The sequence below is a fragment of the Panthera tigris genome, chromosome D1 (genome assembly GCF_018350195.1).
Source record: "Panthera tigris isolate Pti1 chromosome D1, P.tigris_Pti1_mat1.1, whole genome shotgun sequence".
NCBI classification, from domain to species: domain Eukaryota; kingdom Metazoa; phylum Chordata; class Mammalia; order Carnivora; family Felidae; genus Panthera; species Panthera tigris.
In genome coordinates, this window is record NC_056669.1 from 16,418,709 (window position 1) to 16,438,753 (window position 20,045).

Below are 20,045 nucleotides of genomic sequence, written 5' to 3' on the forward strand. Positions count from 1 at the left end.
CTTACTGTCTCCCAAGGAAGCCAGTTCCATTTATGAACATTTGTGGGTTTTTTTTTTTAATTTCTTTATTTTGAGAGAGAGAGAGAGAGAGAGCTTGCGCACCAATGGGGGAGGGGCAGGGAGAAAGAGAGAATCCCAAGCAGGCTTCATGCTGTCAGCACTGAGCCCGATGCGACGCTTGATCTCATGAACCATGTGATCATGACCTGAGCCGAAGTGATGAGTCAGACATTCACTTAACCGACTGAGCCACCGAGGTGACCCTGGTTTTTGTTTTTAGTTAAAGTTATTTCATGTATTTAAAGTAAGTCTAGGCCCAACATGGGGCTTGAACTTACAACCCTGAGATCAAGAGTATATGCTCTACTGACTGAGCCAGCCAGGCAGCCCTAGGAATGAGCATTTGTTTTTCCTTCCTTTGAGCTGAACTCTCTCCCAGTGGTCTTTACTTATTAGTCCGCACGCGCTACCTCCTCGGGTCACAAAATGTAAGACTAGTTCTTCCTCCTCATGATAACCCTTCACTTATTTGAGCTTCAATGACTCCTGACTCTTCTCCTCCTACCCAACCTAAATATTCCCAGTTCAATAAACCCTCACTCCCACGATAACACCTGGCCAACTTAGAGTCAAGCAAGGCTGTCAATCCTCTCCTTTATTCCAAATACCGTATCTCTATTAATCCGACCTAAAATTGAATTTACTTTTGGCAACCGTATCATGCTGATGACTCAGACTGAACTTACTAAACCCCTCATTTCTGTGATTCTGTTTCACCCGAACTGCTTCTTTTTCTTTTTTTTTTCTCACGTGAACTGCTTCTAAGCCTCACCATTGTACAATGCTGAGGTCTTACACGGACCTTTGATCATTTCATCTTGTTAAGTTGGCCTGACATTCTACATATGGAGATGATTGGGGGATCCTTATCTTGTCCTTCAAAGTGTTTACTATCCTTCCAGGGCTATATGTGTGAAATGTGCTACTACGTTTTCATATCAGATAATGATAAAAATATTTAACGGGACAGAGATGAAGACAAAACTCTAAATGACACAGTTGTCCTCCTGGTTGATACCAGTCTGTGTCACACTGAGAAGATGATACATGGTTTTGTAGGTGGGATGGGGTCAGATGGTAATGAGCCTCCAACATGTAAAGAAAGAATAAGAAAATAGATTCAGAAGGTTTTTGAGCACAAGAGTCTTATGGAAACAGGTTGATATAGGGGCGCCTGTGTGGCTCAGTCGGTTGAGCGTCCGACTTCAGCTCAGGTCACGATCTCGCGGTCCGTGGGTTCAAGCCCCGCGTCGGGCTCTGGGCTGATGGCTCAGAGCCTGGAGCCTGCTTTCGGTTCTGTGTCTCCCTCTCTCTCTGCCCCTCCCCCGTTCATGCTCTGTCTCTCTCTGTCTCAAAAATAAATAAACGTTAAAAAAAAAAAATTTAAAAAAAAGAAGAAACAGGTTGATATAGCAAAAAATAAAAGAAAACACCAACTTTGGAACTCTGCACATCTGAAGTTGAATCTCAGCTCGGTCGCTTTCTCGCTGTAGAACTTTGAGCAAATTAACCACTCAGAACATCAATTTCTTCTCTTGTAGTATGGGATAATGCCTCCTCGACTGTGGAGATTAAGTGAGATGATATATATGAAAAGCCTCATACATAAAAGGCTCTCAATAAACTAAGAAGAAAAAGCAGGAGAAGGAAGGAGGAGAGAAGAAAGTCGTGTTTAGAACAGGCTTAGTTTCGGCGGCGGGGGCGGCGGGGGGGAGGTGGGTAGGGGTGGCAAATTTATGATAGGCCCAAGGAAAAAATCCCAGTGTAAAATGAGCCTCTGGTGAGGCCCAGATTGACTGGATGATTGGTCTAGGGCAATATATACGAAATGGCGGAGTGCTGGAAGTGGATGTGGGTGACATTTCAAAAGGAGAAGTGATTCACCTTGGATTCTGGCTACGTGTGTGGAGAATGACAGAGAGGAGACACGGGAGCACAAAGAGAGGAAATGGATTAGGGAAGAAGGGTTCAGGGGCGTCTGGGTGGCTCCAAGTGTCCGACTTCGGCTCAGGTCATGATCTCACGGCTCGTGAGTCCGAGCCCCGCATGGGGCTCTGTGCTGACAGCTCAGAGCCTGGAGCCTGCTTCAGATTCTGCGTCTCCCTCTGTCTCTGCCCCTCCCCGGCTCATGCTCCGTCTGTCTCTCAAAAATAAACATTAGGGGCACCTGGGTGGCTCAGTCGGTTAAGCGTCCGACTTCGGCTCAGGTCACGATCTCGAAGTCTGTGAGTTCGAGCCCCGCGTCGGGCTCTGGGCTGATGGCTCGGAGCCTGGAGCCTGCTTCCGATTCTGTGTCTCCCTCTCTCTCTGCCCCTCCCCCATTCATGCTCTGTCTCTGTCTCAAAAATAAATAAAAAAGTTAAAAAAAATTAAAAAAAAAAAAACATTAAAAAATTAAAAAAAAAAATAGAAGCGTTCGTGTTTAGAGTGGTGAAAGTTGGCAGGATAGTAGGACATCCCAGGGGGTATGACCAACGAGCGGGTGGAGAGATTTAAGGGGAACTGTGTGCAGAAGAAGTCAGAGGGAAGGTTAGGTGTTTCGGAAGCACCCTGGTAGCTGTAGCCATTGGGTCAGGTCTCTGAGGGTGAGGTGGGAAGGTGGGAATCGAACCGACAACGGTAGCCTGCAGGATACCCCAGGGCCACGCTGATTTCCCTCCCCCCCCCCCCCCCCCACCTGTCAGAGCTGAACCGGAAAAACTCGACCTTACATTCACCTTTGCATCATGGGCCTCAGTCCAGGGCCTGCTGGGACCTGAACCCTGTCCCTCCAGGCCTCTCTGCTTCTCGGCCCTGATATCAGGACAGGAGTTCTTATCTGGTCAACAGACTCTAGCTTGTTGCTACAATCATGGGCTGGAAAAGGGAGAGAGGGGAGGGGACCTGTAGAGAGAGATTTGGACGGAAGCGGGTGGGGACAAATGGAGAGCGAGTGAGAAACACACAAGCTGGGAGAGGCAGGGCAAGGTGGGCACCACGAGTAGGTAGAAATGCGGGCTGATGGAGGAGAAAAAGAGAGACCGAAGGAGGGGGCAGAAAAAAAGATTTGCCGAGAAACTGATGAAGTGCAACTGAGAAAACTGTTGCCATGGTGACGGGTCCAGAGGAGGGAGTAGGAATATCAATCGGATTATGAGTTGGGGGAACGGGGAGGGGGTCGCTCAAGACCCAGAGGCAGTGCCCCCCACCCCCGCTGGCCGGCCCCAGCAGCCCTCCCGCAGCGTGAGGACCGCCTTCCTGAGAGGCCTCCCAGAGGCCAGCCCAGGGAGGACCGTGGGGACAGAAGCATGGGAGGGGCCCAGGGCTCTGGCACTTTCTCCCCTCCTCTCCAGCCTGGGCTGGCACAGATCTGTACCCGCCCCCCCCCCCCCCCCACCTCAGCGTGCCTCACTGGCTCTGGGACAGCCTGCTCCACCCACCCTACTTTCTGTCCTCCCCACGTCTTCCTCCTCGGAGCCCCCAAGTGAAGCGCGGGGAGGGGACTTGTGTTAAGAACCTACTGTGTGCCCCGCACGGTGTTGGGCACCTCGCGCCTTGTTTCATCCGGGGCCTCACCGCAGCCCCGTGGGCTAGGTGCGCCACCCCCACTGGCAGACAGGAAACCCAGACCAAGGTCCCAAGCTGGAAAGTGGCCGCCGCCTAGCTGGCCCATCTGCTCCAAAGCCATTTTCTGCCCTCCGAGCCCCCTGCCTACCCTTCGCGGCCTGCTTTCCGCCCCCTCAGGCCAGGATGGGAGGTGCTGGGGGGGAGGACCCGTTCAAGGCTCGAGCTCCATTCCTAGAGACAGAGAATTGGGGACACTTGAGGCAACTGTGCCACAGCCAGCACAGCCTCCAGGCTAAGTGGGAGGCGCAGGGGAGCTCAGAGCTCAGGGCCAGGGGAGTGGGGAGGAAGGGCTGAGGGGGAGAGGACTGTGGGGCTGAGGGGAAGCTCTGAGGCAGGCGTTTCCGGCAGAGCTGAGGAGAAACTTCCAGCAAGGCCCAGTGGGGAGCACTCAGGCTTGCAGCGTCTGAGCTGGTGAGTGAGTGTGGCTGGGGGCTGGTGTTTGATTGCAGGTCCCTGCAAGTGGAAGTGGCTATGTGGTGGCGGGGGGGGGGGGGGGGGGGGGGGGGGGGGGGGGGGGGGGGGCTGTCTCCCTCCCCCTCCCTCCCCCTCCCTCGGGGCGGCTGTACAAATAACAGTTTTGTAAAGGGCACCGGATCTGATGCGCATATCAAACAGGGCCTGAGGAGATGGGAGAAGGCAGAGTTCAGGGCTGTGACCTTGGGTAGCCGAGCCAAGACTACCCCTCCCTGCCAGAGGGTGGAGTGGGGTTCCAGAGGATTCTGACCCCTTCCCACACGCCTTGCTTTTCCTTCTAGCGGCCACCTTGAAACACCTCCCTGTTCTCTCTGGGGATTGGCTGGAGCCACAGCCTAACCCGGAAGTGGCTGGGGGGGGGGGCAGAAATTGGCTGGACCCCAAGAGGGGCTAAAGGTCACAGGTCTGTTGCCCCCCCCCCACCACCTGTTCGCTGGGTTTGAGTTCCCAGGTCTCTGCCCCTCACCCCTGTAGGGGGGGATGAGGGGATAGAACCCTTTCCTCTGCAGACATGAGGCAGGGAAGACTGACCCAGACCGACTCACCCTTCACACTCCACCAATATCCCAGGAAGCCCTCCTGACCTCCTTCCCCTGCCCATGTTAGGTTTCTACAGACAACTGGAAGGGGACCCCGCCTGAGGTAAAAGAACAGGGGAGGGGGTGGAAGGGAGTACCCCCTCCCCCCCACTCCAAAGAAGACTCTTCCTACCCTCCTCTTTCACACCTGCCCTCCCGAGGCCGTCTGGTGCCTTGGCCCTTCCCTGAACCCCAGACCCAGCTCCACCCAGACAGCCAGTCCTTCAACACCCTCTTGTCCAGCCCCGTTGTCCTCATCCACACACCCTCACTCCCAGACTGAAGCAATCTCCATGACTTCTACTTGCCAAAGCCAAGGAGCACGCTTCGAATCTCTCTGGTGGCCTATGAACCAGTTTGCTGTGGGCCGCGGGTCCTGGAAGCATTGTTCTTTGGGGACCTGGTTCACCACTCCCTCCTGGCTCTTTTCTTTTTTCTTCTAGGGAAGCTTCTCAGTCTCTTTGGCAGGCTCCTCTTTGCCTTTGACCCTAGTGGTGTTCCCAGGCTCCGTCCTTGCTCTTGTCCTCTCACTGGGCCGCGCTCCTCCCCCAGGCTGCAGCTGTCACACCAGGGCCCACAGCCTTCCTGAGCTCCAGCCCGGGAATCGCAGATCTCCAGCCCCTCCGGAAAAACCTCCTTCCACCACCACCTGCACCCCAGCTGGTGAGGGTGCCGCCATCCAGCTGCCCAAGCCACAGCCTGGGAGGCATCCTTCACCCTGCTCCCCACCCCGCCCATAGCCCTCCCAGCCAAACCATCACCTTAGAATTTTCTCTTCGGTCATTTCTTGCCCAGAATTGTATCTCCACAGTGTGTCAAGAGACATCTAAAATATCTCCCAACCCCTCATCCAACACAATCTCTACAGTACATCGAAAATCATCTTTATAAGACACAAATTTGATCATGACACTCTCCAGTTTTAATCCTTCAAGGGCTTCTTTGTATCCTTAGGATAAAAATTAAAATTCTTTAAACGGGCTTACAAAGCTCTTCATCTGGTCCTGGCTGCTTCTCCAGTGACTTCCCCAAATTCCACTCTTTTTTTTTTTTTTTAATGTTTATTTTTATTTTTGAGACAGAGAAAGAGCATGAACGGGGAAGGGTCAGAGAGAGGGAGACACAGAATCTGAAGCAGGCTCCAGGCTCTGAGCTGTCAGCACAGAGCCTGACGCAGGGCTTGAACTCATGGAGAACTCACGGACTGTGAGGTTGTGACCTGAGCAGAAGTCGGACGCTTAACTGACTGAGTCACCCAGGCGCCCCTCTTTTTTTTTTTTTTTTTTTTTAAAGTAGGCTTCATGCCCAGCGTGGTGCTCAGCGTGGGGTTTGAACTCACGACGCTGAGATCAAGACCTGAGCTGAGATCAAGAGTCAGACACTTAACTGACTGAGCCACCCAGGTGCCCTCCATCAAATTCCACTTTAAACCTCCAGTCGCTTAATGAGCATTTGCAGCTCTTTCAGCCTAGAACAATCTCCCCTCTCACTCCTTCCTCCCTCCACCTTCACCCTGCTAATGCCTACTCAACTTTCAGATCTTCACTTATTTACTACTTCCTCCAGGAAGCCCTCCAGGACTGCCCAAGCCCATGTAAGTTACCCTTTCAGTGAGGAGTCATTTAATGTCTCTGACCTCAGTTTCCTCATTAATACAATGAGGAGAATAACAGTACCCACCCACAGAGTTTGCTCTGAGGGATTAAGCAAGAAAATATAGGAAGGACTTAGCGCAGTGCCTGACATGTGGTAAACACTCGATAAATAATAGCTGTTAGCGTTACTTTTTGTACTGAAATCCTGCCGCAGTGAAATAGTGGACTCTTCAGTATCTCCCATCATACCATAATTTTCCGGGAGAGCAATCGTACTCACCTCTGAATGCCCGGTACTTAGCACAGTGACTGGTACAAAAGCATGTAAGAAACATTTATTGAATAAATTAATTCATATTCATTCGGGCCACTATTATTTCTTGGGTCGATTCGCTCTCCTTCAGGCCTAAGGAGAGGCTTAATTACCCCGCAGTCAAGCCTCCGCCTTTCCTACAATACTGAAGTTTGCCACTTCCCTGCTTAAACCCTGTCAGAGGCTCCTGACAGTCTGAAAACATGGTGGGCCAGGCCTTTGCAGGGCGGTTGCCCAGAAGATCTGCTTCTTTAGATCGGCTCCTCCCCTCCCTCCCCTTCCACTGCCATCCCTCCTTGCCAGGCTCTGCCCCGCTGGCTACAGGGAACCCCTCTGCTTTGACAACCCTGCAGCCTCTATCCCTTCAGCCTCAAATACGCTTCGTCCTTGCTCACTAGCAAAACACCACTCCCCTTCTGACACCCTGTCCCAGATGACACCATCTGGGGCACCCCGTGGCAAAGTTGGCCTCAAAGATGTATGTTGTTCAGTTTCACTCACCTTGTTTTACTGATTTGGTCACCTGCCTGGCCCCAGGGGTCCACAGCCCCTGTCCGACCTCACAATGTTGTGATCCGTCCAGCTGCAGTGAGGGCCTCGACTTTCTCTCCCCAGCAGCCACCTGGATGGCCGCCACTCTCCCTCCTGTCCCCGTCCACACGCCCATGCTTCATTCGACCTTGACCTCACCCCTCAGTGCCCCGCTTCCCGGCACATCCAGTCACTCCTTTCCGTAACTAGCCCCATCTTGTTCTCCAACCCTTCAGGCTCGCCAATACCCTCAACTTTCCGTGCCTTGAGTCTGGACAACTTGACAGTTGTATCATTGCTGCACTCAAGCTGTTGTGTAATTTGCAAAACTCCCAAAATGTCAAAGTTAGTGTGATGGTTAATTTTATGTGTCAGCTTGACGGGGCCATGGTGCTCAGATATTTTGTGAAACGTTATTCTGGATGGCTCTGTGAAGATGTTTTTTGGGGCAAGATTAACATTCAAATCAGTGACTTTTGGGGGAAGGCAGATTATCCCATGGTGTGGTGGGCCTCATCCAATCAGTTGAAGGCCCTGAACAAACAAAGACTGACTTCCCCTCTCGCCTGCCCCACAAAGAAGGATTTCTGTTGGTAGATCACCTTTGGACTCCAACTGCAACTCTTTCCTGGGTCTCCAGCCTGCCTGCCTCCCCCTTTAGACTGTGGATTTGCCAAGCCTCCACGATCACATGAGCCAATTCCTTAAAATAAACCTCTCTCTATATATACACATCCTGTCGGCTCTGTTTCTCCAGAGAACCCTGACTAATGCAGCCAGTGCCCCTGAAGACCAGTGGTCCCCAAGCTCAGCTGGGCCACAGCCACCAAACAGCCTTCCTCAAGGTCCCTGGTAGCTGTGTCCTCCTCTTCCCACAAATAGCTACTCAAACTCTTTTATGATCTAGCCTCAGAAGTGACCATTGCCCCTGCTGAATTCTATTGGTCACACAGACTAACCCTGCTACAACATGCCAATCCATTACCTCCTGCCGATCCCTTCCCACACTGTTTCCAAAATGCTCTTTCCACAATTAGAACTCCTCAGAGGCTCTCTGTTTCCTTTAGGGTAAAAACCAAGCTCCTTAGTATAGGATCCAGTGCCACTGGTGACCCAGCTGCTGGCGAGGGGTATTGTCCCACTCATCTTTGAAGACCTCTTTCTAGCCAAGGTGTGTTTGTTCACGGTTCCCAGAAAGTGTCAGGATCATTCGCTTCTCTGAGCCTTTTCATATGCTGTTCCCTTTTTGGAATATCCTCTTCCACTTATCTCTCTTTTTTTTTTATTAAAAGTGTTTTTTTTTAAGTTTATTATTTATTTTTGACAGAGACAGCTCAAGTGGGGAGAGGCAGAGAGAGAGAGAGAGAGAGAGAGAGAGAGAATCCCAAGCAGGCTCCGCGCTATCAGCACGGAGCCTGATGTGGGGCTCAAACCCATGAACTGTGAGATCATGACCTGAGCCAAAACCAAGAGTTGGATGCTTCACCGACTGAGCCACCCAGGCGCCCCATCTTCTTCCACTTACTTTAACCAGGCTACCTCCAGTTCATTCTCCAAAACTCAGCAACTTGAGAGCAGGAATGGCTTCTTGTCCTCTCTGTGTCTCACCTATCATGGCAACTACCACTGAGCAGTTGTTTGACAGATGTTTACTGAATGAATACACGAGTGAGCAGGCAGTTCCTGTGTGCCTGGGACCCCGGTGGCATGCTTAGCATACAAGGAACAGCTGGCTCACATCTCCGTCACCTTCCCCTTCACACTACCTTTCCTGCCCAACCATTTCCCCCTGCATCGATGCCAGAATTGGGAAAACAAATTCCTATTTCTCCCTTTTAATTAATTAATTTTAAGTAGGTTCCATACCCAGTGTGGGGCCTGAACTCATGACTCTGAGATCAAGAGTCGCATGCTCTACTGATCAAATTCTGAGCAGCTCTACTGATCAAATTCTATCCCACCTCATTCCCTACTAGCTCTGTGACCTCAGGAAACTCATTTATTGCCTCTGAGCCTCTAGACTTCACCTGCAGTAAGGGTTAAAGGAGAAGATAAGATGAATTACTTAAATTAATATTTATTGAACCAGATATCATGCTAGGCACTCTTAAATAAATTAGCTTGAGTGATGGTCGTATTAGTTCAGTGAGACAGATTTTAGGCCCTTTCTGCAGAAGAGGAAAGTGCAACAGAGTACTCAGGTAGGTAACATGGTCACAAAGCTGGAAGATTTGGGGTAAGTGGTTGTATCATAGGGAGCATTACAAAAAATAAAGGAGCACCCAGGTCTCTTTCAACCCTGAATGACACACAGATTTTCCTTTCCTTCCAGCCTTTTCCTCAGATCTCAAGGATCGAGGCCCTGCCGTTTCCCATCAGACCAATATTTGGTAAGCCCTGCATATTACTTCTCGATCCAAGGTCTCCCCCAGTCTGCTCCCACCGACTGTGACAGTGACGGCCGATATTCCTTCTGCACCTTTATTTTAAAGCATTTTTACTCCTGTCATATCCTGCTAGATGATTGAGAAGGAATGAGTCTTCCCATTTTATAGGTGAGAAAACTGAGGTTCAAAACGGCATCACCTATCATCAGGAGGACAATAGTCCCCATCAGAGGCTCACATGCCCACGGAGTCAAGTGGACATGGGTTTTTTTTTAAATTTTTATTTTTTAATGTTTATTTATTTTTGAGACAGAGACAGAACGTGAGCAGGGGAGGGGCAGAGACAGAGGGAGACACAGAATCCAAAGCAGGCTCCAGGCTCCGAGCTGTCAGCACAGAGCCCGATGCGGGGCTCAAACCCAAGAACCGTGAGATCCTGACCTGAGCTGAAGTCGGACGCTTAACTGATTGAGCCACCCAGGCGCCCCAAGTGGACGTGTTTTTAACTGACTGGCAAGCAGACGAGTGGCATCCAGAGCAAGAACCATCCGTATACCAGACAGAGCTGGGTTCCCACCTGAGATCCCGTGGCTGCAAAGCTACTACATTCTAGAAAAGATAAAAAGTACCGTAATTCAGAAAGAGTAAGTCTGCTTTAAGAGCTAACCTTTTATTTAGTCCAGGCAGAAGAGAGAGGTTAAGAACTCCCTGAAGGCAGAAACTTATTTTGCCTTTGTGTACCCGGTGCCTAGCACAGTTCTGGTACTTAATAAAATGTTTGTTGACTTGAGTATGGAGCTTGGAAGGAAGGAGGCAGAAGACAAAACTTGCATGAGTTTAGAATCAAGCATCTGAGGGGGAGACAGCCTAGGAGGTGTGGGTCCAAGAGAGAAACTCCAGACATTTGTGGCCCTGGTTCCTTTACTCCAAATCGTGAGGACATCCTCCAGAGGCACAGGGTGCTGTGGCTTTAAATGACTTCCGTGTGTCAATGAATCTGCTCTGCTAAAAGAGTTATCCTCTTGCTCCTGCGCTTGGCCTCCCCCTCCTCGCAGCTCCCCAAACCCTCCTCGGCCGCTGTGATGGGATAATTAGATGCGAGAGCTCAGCACAGATGATGCTCCAGTTGCTTAGCAACTAATGGTTTCCATGGAGACCGCAAAGCACAGCCTCCAGAGCAGCCAGTGAGCAGCTCGGCAGGGCAGGGAGAAGACGCAACTCTCAGTTCCTCCAGAAACCTGGGGAGGGCCGGGTGGGGAAGGGGGGCTGGAGGGAGAAGGGAGGACTTAAAGGCACAGGGCCCTCTTATCCCTTTAAAATCTGGCCAGGGCTCTGCCCTGCCCTACCCCACTCTGCCCCACTCACAATTTCAGATGGGATGGGGGCTGAGATGTGGACCCAACCACAACGCACCCTGCAAGAAACCCGACCTCTTCTTTCTGCTTCTTGGTTTATGAGTGAAATGGGAAGACATACCTCCCAAGCCTGAGCATAAACATCCTTCCGGGTTAGTGATGGGATTTGAAGAGCGAGCATCAGGAAGATCCCCTCGCTCCTAGAATGCCACCACCTACTTCCTCCCTCTCTCCAAAGTTCTCCTCAACGTGCAAACAGTCCTCTTTCAGTTTGTAGAATGATGGTAGGATCTGATGGAAAAGGAAACAAAAGCCAAGGTGCCGGAAAAAACAGAATTCAGTTCTTCACCCCAAGGCAGCCTGTTCTGGGAGACTGGGGAAACACACCTGCCCCTGATCTCCACCAGTATGTGTGTGTGTGTGTGTGTGTGTGTGTGTGTGTGTGTGTTTACGGGGTGCAATATGGAACATCTGGCAATTCAAAGTGTGGGCCTCTCAGACTAGCATCAATCGATGTTACCTGGAAACTTGTTAGAAATGTGGACTTTCAGGCTTCACCTCAGACCCACTGAATCAGAAACTGCATCTCATCAAGATCCCTGGTGATTCATAGGCACATTCAATGTGGAGAAGCGCTGGTCTGAGACTCTCTGACCCTCTGCTTGGGTCTGTGAGTTCTATCTTTACCCTCACCCCCACCCCCCCACCCCGGGCTCACACTCCAGGCTTTGAACCTACCCTTCTTCCCACCATCGGAGTAAGGACACAGCCCCACCAACCCTTTGCTTCCTTACAGGACCCTGGCCCTTCTCTGGGTCTGGGGAAGACAGAATAGTTCATGGCACAGAGATCTACATCAGCGCGCTCTGTACAGCTCTTGGCCTCTCCCTGTGGACTATCCCGCTTCCCACAGGTGACTTCCTCTCTGAGTCTGTTTCCACATCTGCAAAAAGGAGCCTGTGACATCTGCGGCCCCTTGGCTGTAGGGATAAGTATGTTGGCTCATGTCCACAGTGGGCACTTTCTCCTCGTCTGTCCTTGCTTTCTGCTTATAACTCCCCTTTCACTTCGGTCTAATCCAGCACGGGGCTGGGGGATGCGGTCAGAGGAGTTGTGTCTCTTTTTCACTTTCTCTTACCGGGTCTGTTTCTCCTCTTTATTCTCAATCGTTTCAACAGTGGTTGCTGAGCCAGGCTGACTGTGCCCACCGCTGCTGGATGGGGTTGGTGGCCACCCCTCCGGTCTCTCTGGAAGTCTTCCCTAGCGTCCCTCTGCCCAGCTCTCCGGAGGAACCTGGAGGCTCGCATACTCCCTGGCACCCACACCCCTCGGCCTCTCCCAGAGCAGCAGTACCTGGGCCTCGGTGGACACCCCCCCTGGGTCTGCTGCCCCCGTCCCCTCCTACCAGCCTCAGTTTCCCTGCCATCCTCGCCCGGCCAAGGCCCTGGCAGAAGCCCCTCAGCGTTGCTTTCCTTTTCTTGCATGCCACGGCAATCTCAGAACTCACTGCACTCCCGGGAAGACGCCCATACCTGAGGGGGCCAGTCCTCCACAGGCCATGCCCCAGATGCACGCACAGGCAAGAATACTCAGGCCCTAACACGCGGGAGTCCCAGAAGAAGGGGTGATTTCCGCCTCCCACTTTAGTTACTCTGCCCCTCTGCAGTTGACTAAGCCAGCAAGATCCAGCCAGGGCATCCCCACTTCTGACCTGAGAGCCAGCTCCCCATCCTGAAAAACCTGTCTGGGGGCCTGCCCTGAGGCTGTAGGACCCAAAGGGCAGGTTGGACAGGATTCCCCTCCAGCCACTCCCACCCCAAGACAAAATCAGCCACCCCAGGGGCCAGGCCTCACTTGCCTCAGGAAGCCTCAGCCTGCCAGCACCTGTCCCAGCTCCCAGCCCAGCTATGGCATCCCCGCTGCCCTTCCGGACCTTGCCCTTCAACCTGATTCTGCTGACTGTCCTGGCCCTGGGGGCTGCAGGTCTCTGCCTTCTCTGGCGGGGGTGTGGGGAGGGGAGGCACTGGGCCTTCCAGGGCTCCCAAAGCAGAGCTGGCCTGGCCGGTTGGGGGTGGGGAGCTGATGATGGCAGTGACCATGCATCAGTCACTGAGCCCAGGGGACGCTCCTGGTCCTCTTCCAAACCCAGGAGGCAGAGAGATGTGCCGAAGGGCCCAGGGCTAAGGATTGGGGTAAGGTTGACCGCTGCCCCCTACTGACACCCAGGATCTGGCCGCTTGGCGGAGGACCCGGCTTTTGCGTCCCAAGCCTGCCACCTGGTGGTCACACAAGCAAAGGCCTGTGTTCTGCTGGCCGACTGCAGCACGGCAGGGGAGGACTCTGCATCCTTAGAAATGGCCCCCAGGGATCAGGGCCAGGAAAGGGGATTGCGTGCCCCCACCCCGAACTCCCTCTTGGCTCCCCAGCAGACTTCAACATCTCAAGCGTTTCTGGTCTGCTGTCCCCGGCGCTGACGGAGAGCCTGCTAGTTGCTTTGCCCCCCTGTCACCTCACAGGGGGCAATGCCACGCTGATGGTCCGGAGAGCCAATGACAGCAAAGGTTTGCTACCCGCCTCCCAAAGTGGCCCCCTGATCCCCAGAGACCCCTACCCAGGCCACCACCAGCACCCTTTCTCCCACTCCTGCCTTCCTGTAGACCTTTCTCCTGAGCCATCCATACTCTGCTGCCCCTTCTCTTTGGGCCCTCCAGAAACATGACCCTGACTTCACCCCCCGATTTCCTGTCCAGTGGTGAAATCCAGCTTCATGGTGCCTCCGTGCCGTGGGCGCCGGGAGCTGGTGAGCGTGGTGGACAGCGGGGCTGGCTTCACCGTCACCCGGCTCAGTGCATACCAGGTGACAAACCTTGTGCCAGGAACCAAATACTAGTAGGTACCAGATCCAGGCCTGGGGCACCTGCTGGCGGGGGGGGGGCGGGGGGTGGGGGTTGATAGGAAGAGAAGCTGAGTCCTAACATTCGGTGGGAGGTGATATGGTCAGCCTGGGGGAGGAAGTGAGGGTGCAGCTGACGGCGTCTAGAAGGGGCCTCTCTTGGAGGAGGGCACGGCTACGAAGGAGGGTGCCTGGGCTCCGTCTTCTTCCAAGTCCCAGATAATCACTGAGGAGTCTCCACTCTCTCTCTCAAACCCCACTACAAAAGCCTTTCCTACCTAGTGACGAAGGGGGCATCCACTGAGTCCAGTAGAGCGATCCCAATGTCCACGCTTCCTCGTAAGTAACATCAGGGTCCCCCAAACCTCCCCTGGCCCTCCCACCCCATCCCCCGGCTGCCCCTCCCTGTGCCCCCTTAGCTTCTTTGTACCTGTGTCCTCGTACTAAGCCCTTGGCATTTTAAGTGCCTGTTGGCTCGTCTCATAAACTAAAGGTTCTGTGCGTGTAGGGATGGTGCCCGATTAATTTCTGTACCCTCAGTGACCAACATAGGAGCTGCTTCGTAAATGTTTGCGTGATGGATGTGTGGATCAGTTGGCTGGTTGGATGGATAAATGGATGAGGATGGCTGGATGAGACGGAGAGCGTGGGGTCAGGAGAGGGGCTGTTCCTGCCCACGAAGGCCTCCCCGCTCTGTCTTCTGACAGGGAGGAAGATGGAATCCATTGGGCTGGGGATGGCCCGGACGGGGGGCATGGTAGTCATCACGGTGCTGCTCTCTGTCGCCATGTTCCTTCTGGTGGTGGGCTTCATTATCGCCCTGGCACTGGGCGCCCGAAGGTGAGGAGGCCCTCACCAGGCAGCAGGCCGCCAGAGGGTCCGCGACGCGATCCGTTTCCCCAGCCCCCCGCTTTGCCCTCTGTGCCTGCCTCCTTTCCTGAAAACGCCGCCTGCTCCCAGACCTCAACCTGGAGGCTTTGGCTCTTTCAATGGCTTCACCTCCCCTCCCTGCCCCCTCTCACTGGAGCCCTTTCCTCCCTCTGCCCCTCCCCTTGTCCCCAGTGCCTCACCTTCTCCCCACACTTCCTGTCCTCCCCTCACCCCCACTCTTGTCAGAATTGGCGCTCCTTCCACTTCACCTCTTTAATCTCCCCCTCCCTCAGCAGTTCACCCCTCCCGCAGTGATGGAAGTTTCCAGAATAAAGTCTGCTGCCGCCTCTGCTGTGTGTTTCCCTTTCATGTGCTCCGCCTGTGTGGAACCGAATCCCCGAATCCCCCCGTTAGGCTCCCAGTCCGCCCTCCTTGCCCCCCTAGAACAACCTAGTTGCTCCTCTCAGGAGGCAGGAAGGGGGGGGGGCGGGATTAGATGCCAGGAGTCAAGAGTCCTCAGAGCCCACGTGGGCTGTGGGTTTGGCCCCCTCCACAGCAGGCCACCCAACCAGGGCGCGGTGCACTGTGTGGGTGAGTCTAGAGGCTGAGGGTGTGTGGTGTTGTGGAGCAAAGGGAAGTGTTGGGGCAAGGAGTGCGGGCTCCGACTGGGGAGAGCCAGAGAGGGCTACCAGGCTGAGACCCCAGACAGGGTGCTGGGCGGTGGGAGAAATGGAGAATTTTCTAGAGAGGACCTAGGAGGAGGGCAGAGAAATGGAAGAAGCCTGGGTGCAGGAGGACAACAGTGGTACAGTCTGGTAACCTGAGGGAAAAGTAACTGGGAACTGAGGGAAAAGAGTAGGAGTGTTCTCCTTTCCAATACACAACTCTTATAAGGATCAGTGATCTTTGCACTGATCTTAGGGGAAATACCAGAATCTTTAAGGCGACCTTCAAGACCAGCCCTGGACTCTCCCCTAACTGCCCCTCAGTTCTCACCGTGCTCCCTCCAATATCCTGTGTTCCCTCTTGCCTCAGGGCCTTTGCACCGACTATTCCACGTGCCTGACTTGCCTTTATGACTCCCCCCATCCCTACTCCATTCTTATTTGCACAGGTAACCCACCTTCTCCAGGGAAGCCCCTGACTTCTACCCCCCCCCCCACATTGGGTTGGGTTCCCCTTTCCTGTCTTTCATAGCAATACCGTGGCTTATAATTATATGTGTATGTGATTATTCAGTTATCTCCCCAACCAGACTGTGTGTTCCATGAGAGCAGTCATTTTGTTCCCAAAGTACCTTTCCTCCACAATGCCTGGGGCATAGTAGGTACTCAGTAAATACTTGTTGAATCAGTGAACCCATGAAGGAATGAATAAGCCCCTGAAGAGAAGGCGGGGACCGGGCAAGTGCCAAAAATTCTGTGAAAACAATAAAAAACAACACAGAGCTCGAAGATGCTGGAACAATGGTGTTAATGACCCCTTTATAGAGTAACATGAGAGCCTCGGAGAGGGAGGCAATGGAAGAGAGGAGCAACAATGTTTATTCATCCCACAAACATTAGTTGAGCATTTATTATGTGCCAGGTGCTGCTAGAAGTGCTAAGAATAAAATGTGGAAGGACATTGTTCCTCCCTCCTGGAGTTGATGGAACTTAATGCAAGAGACAGATTCTCAAAAATGTGAACAAGTAAATAAATTAAAAATGAGATACGTGCTGGGGCGCCTGGGTGGTTCAGTCAGTTGAGTGTCTGCCTCTTGATTTTGGCTCAGGTCATGATCCCAGGGTCATGGGATCGAGCCCCATGTTGGGCTCCACACCGACCGTGGAGCTTGCTTAAGATTCTCTCTCCCTCTCCCCAGCTCCTGCACAGGCCATGAGCTCTCTCTCTCTCTCTCTCTCTCTCTCTCTCTCAAAAACAAACAAACAAACAAACAAAACCAACAACAATGTGGTAAGTGCTGTGAGAAATGAGAGAGGAAACACTGGAACTTTGGGTGGGCCTAACAGAGCTGAGGCTTAAAGTCAGGAGACACAGGCAGAGAGGACGTGCCCAGCAGAGAGAATGGTTTGGGCTGTTTCCCTAACTTCACTGCACCAGCCAAGGGGAGTTTGGGAGCCCAACCTTCCCATGCTGGGGGAAGACCATCAGACTGGGAGTCAAACTGCCCACTGGAATCATCTAGGGGGGGTTTATTTTTTATTTTTTTTAATTTTTTTTTAATGTTTATTTATTTTTGAGACAGAGAGAGACAGAGCATGAACAGGGGAGGGGCAGAGAGAGAGGGAGACACAGAATCGGAAGCAGGCTCCAGGCTCTGAGCCATGAGCCCAGAGCCCGACGCGGGGCTCGAACTCACGGACCGTGAGATCGTGACCCGGGCTGAAGTCAGATGCTTAACCGACTGAGCCACCCAGGTGCCCCCATCTAGGGGGTTTTAAAAACCTCAACGCCTAGGCCATTCCCCATACCAGAATCAGAATGACTGGGGTAGGAGCCAGGCATCAGTATTTTTTCAAGATCCTCAGGAGATCTTGAAAATTTGGAATATGCAGTAAAGTTTGAAACGTACAGAGATAAACATTTTTGAAATTGTGATGAAATATACATAACGTGAAATTAACTATTTTAACCATTTTTTAAAAATGTTTATTTTGAGGGAAAGAGAGTGCAAGTCAGGGAGGGGCAGAGAGGGAGAGAATCTTAAGCAGGCTCCGAGCTGTCAGTGCAGAGTCCGATATAGGGCTCCATCCCACGAACTGTGAGATCATGACCTAAGCCAAAAGCAAGATTCAGATGTTCAACCAACTGAACCACCCAGGCACCCCTATTTTAACCATTTCTAAGTGTTCAGTTTGGCAGCATTAAATACATTCACAATGTTGTGCAACTACCAACACTATGGGCTCCAGAACTTTTTCCTTACCCCAAAGAGAAATTCTGTATCCACTGAACAATATCCCCATTGCCTCCTCCCCCACCCTTATCAACGACCATTCTACCTTCTGTCTGTGAAATTGGCTGTTGTAGGTATCTCATAAAAGTGGAACCACACACGATTTGTCCTTTTGTGTCTGGTTTATTTCACTTCGCATCATGTTTTCAAGGTTCACGCATGTTGCAGCCTGTGTCAGAGTTTTATTCATTTTTAAGGCTAAATAATATTCCATTGTATGTATAGACCACATTTTGTTTATCCATTCACCTGCTGATGGACATTTGGGTTGTGTCCACCTTTTCGTTCTTTTGAACAATGCTGGTACAGAGGTGCACAAATATCTGTTCAAGTCTTTGCTTTCAATTCTTTTGGAGAGATACCCAGAAGTGGGATGGCTGGATCGTATGGTGATTCTTTAATTTTTTGGGGAACCGCTATACTCTTTTTCCCTGGGGACTGTACCATTGTACCTTCTCACCAGCAATGCACAGGTGTTCTAATTTCTCCACATCCTCATCCACACTTATTATTTTCTCGTTGTATTTGTTTTTAAAAAAGCCTTCCCAATGGATGTGAAGTAGTATTTCACTCTGTTTTTAATTTGTATTTCCGTAACGATTAGTGACGTCGAGAATCTTCTCACGTGACTTTTGGAAATTTGTCTATCTTCTTTAGAAAAATGTCTATGCAACTTCTTTGACCATTTTTAAATTGTGTGTGTGTGTGTGTGTGTGTGTGTGTGAGCTGTGGTTCTTTATATATTCTGGATATTAATTCCTTATCAGATATATGATTTGTATGATATAAACATTCTTAAATGGTAGACTAATTTGAAAAGGGCTATAAAAGTGTAGATGCATTACGGTAAGTTTTTTTTTAACAACACAAAAATGAAATACCCATATGGAAAATTTTTGGAAGTATATACATCAAAATGTGATCTATTATCTGATTGATACAAAGAATGATTTTTGCTCTATCATTTTCCCCTTTGTGTTTTCTATACTTCCGAGTTTTCTGCATCGAATGTGTATTATTTATTTATTTTTATTATTTTAAAAATTATTTATTTATTTTTAATGTTTATTTTATTTGAGAGAGAGAGAGCAGGGGAGGGGCAAAGACAGGGAGACAGAGGATCTGAAGCGGGCTCTGTACTGACAGCAGAGAGCCCAATGTGAGGCTCGAACTCACAAACTCCAAGATCGTGACCTGACCTTTATTTTTATTTTTTTAAGTAATCTCCAGGGTCACCTGGGTGGCTCAGTCAGTTAAGTGTCCAACTCTTGATTTCAGCTCAGTTCATGATCTCAGAGTTCATGAGATCAAGCCCTGAATCAGGCTCCATGCTGACAGCTCAGAGCCTGGAGCCTGCTTCTGATTCTATGTCTCCCTCTCTCTCTGCCCCTCCCCTGCTCACACTCTCTCTCTTTCTAGAAATAAAATAAACATTTAAAAATTTAAAATAAATAAATAAAATAAACTTTAAAAATAAATAAAACAAAAAATAAAAAGTAATTTCCACATCCAACGTGGGGCTTGAACTCACAACCCCAAGATAACAGTCAATGCTCTACTGACTGAGCCAGCCGGGCACCCAGAACAAGTATTACTTTTATAATTAGGGAAATTATCATTAAAATTACTATTATTGGTATTAAAGGTAGAGTCCTAGCAAATTTTTAAAAAGGGAGCTGTTGTTTTCAATGTAGTTAAAACAACATTTATTGAGGGTCTCCTATATGCCAGGTGCTCTCAAAGTTTCTGGTCTATTAGACAAGCCACAGGCAGCACAGTAGGGGAAAGGAGGAATCCAAGGAGGCTCCCACTGGCAAAATCTGGCACAATTTGAGGATTAAAATACATACTATTAATGAGTTATACTTCACTATATAGAATTACAGAATTTTATAATTATAATAAATTGCTATAATCAATAATTACAAATAATCCACTCTAAGAATCCTTTGGGTCCATACTGACAATAAACAAACAAATATGAGATAAGGGGACACCTGGCTGGCTCAGCTGGTAGAGCATGTGACTCTTGATCTCAGGGTTGTAAGTTCCAGCCCCATGTTGGGCGTAGAGATTACTTAAAAAATAAAATCTTTAGGGGCACCCGGGTGGCTCAGTCAGTTGAGTATCTGACTCTTGATTTCAGCCCAGGTCATGACCCCAGGGGTTGTGGGATCACACCCCTCGTTGGGCTTGTTGATGAGCATGGAAGTCCTGCTTAATAGTCTCTCTCTCTCCCCCCCTCTGTTTCTCTCCCCGCTCATGCTCTCTCTCTCTTTAAAAAAAAAAAATTAATTAAAAAAAAATAAAATCTTTACCTCTTAGAGTTAAAAAAAATCAATAAAAATAAAATAAAATATTTTAAAAAATATATGAGATATGGAAAAGCTCTTCCTTACAATAGAATGTCAACTGAATAAATGG

At 50.6% G+C, this 20,045-nt stretch overlaps 1 protein-coding gene across 10 annotated transcripts; it reads left to right on the top strand.

Annotated features, from left to right (window-relative positions):
* The first annotated feature begins 3,962 nt into the window (after positions 1-3,962).
* UPK2 (uroplakin 2) lies at positions 3,963-15,068 on the top strand. Of its 10 annotated transcripts, none has more exons than XM_042959386.1 (9): positions 3,963-4,077; positions 9,490-9,547; positions 11,696-11,812; positions 12,078-12,478; positions 13,126-13,460; positions 13,650-13,788; positions 14,061-14,131; positions 14,500-14,632; positions 14,956-15,067. In XM_042959386.1, exons 3-9 carry the CDS (start codon positions 11,738-11,740, stop codon positions 14,975-14,977), a joined length of 1,176 nt encoding a protein of 391 aa, XP_042815320.1. In that variant the 5' UTR covers positions 3,963-4,077; positions 9,490-9,547; positions 11,696-11,737; the 3' UTR covers positions 14,978-15,067. The 10 variants fall into 10 exon arrangements, with proteins under 10 accessions (XP_042815320.1, XP_042815319.1, XP_042815322.1 ...); XM_042959385.1 differs by lacking the exons at positions 3,963-4,077; positions 9,490-9,547 and adding exons at positions 10,435-10,728; positions 10,918-11,051; XM_042959389.1 differs by lacking the exons at positions 3,963-4,077; positions 9,490-9,547 and adding an exon at positions 10,804-11,051 and having other exon boundaries at positions 11,696-11,891; positions 12,078-12,882; positions 13,326-13,460; positions 14,956-15,068.
* Positions 15,069-20,045: the final 4,977 nt, after the last annotated feature.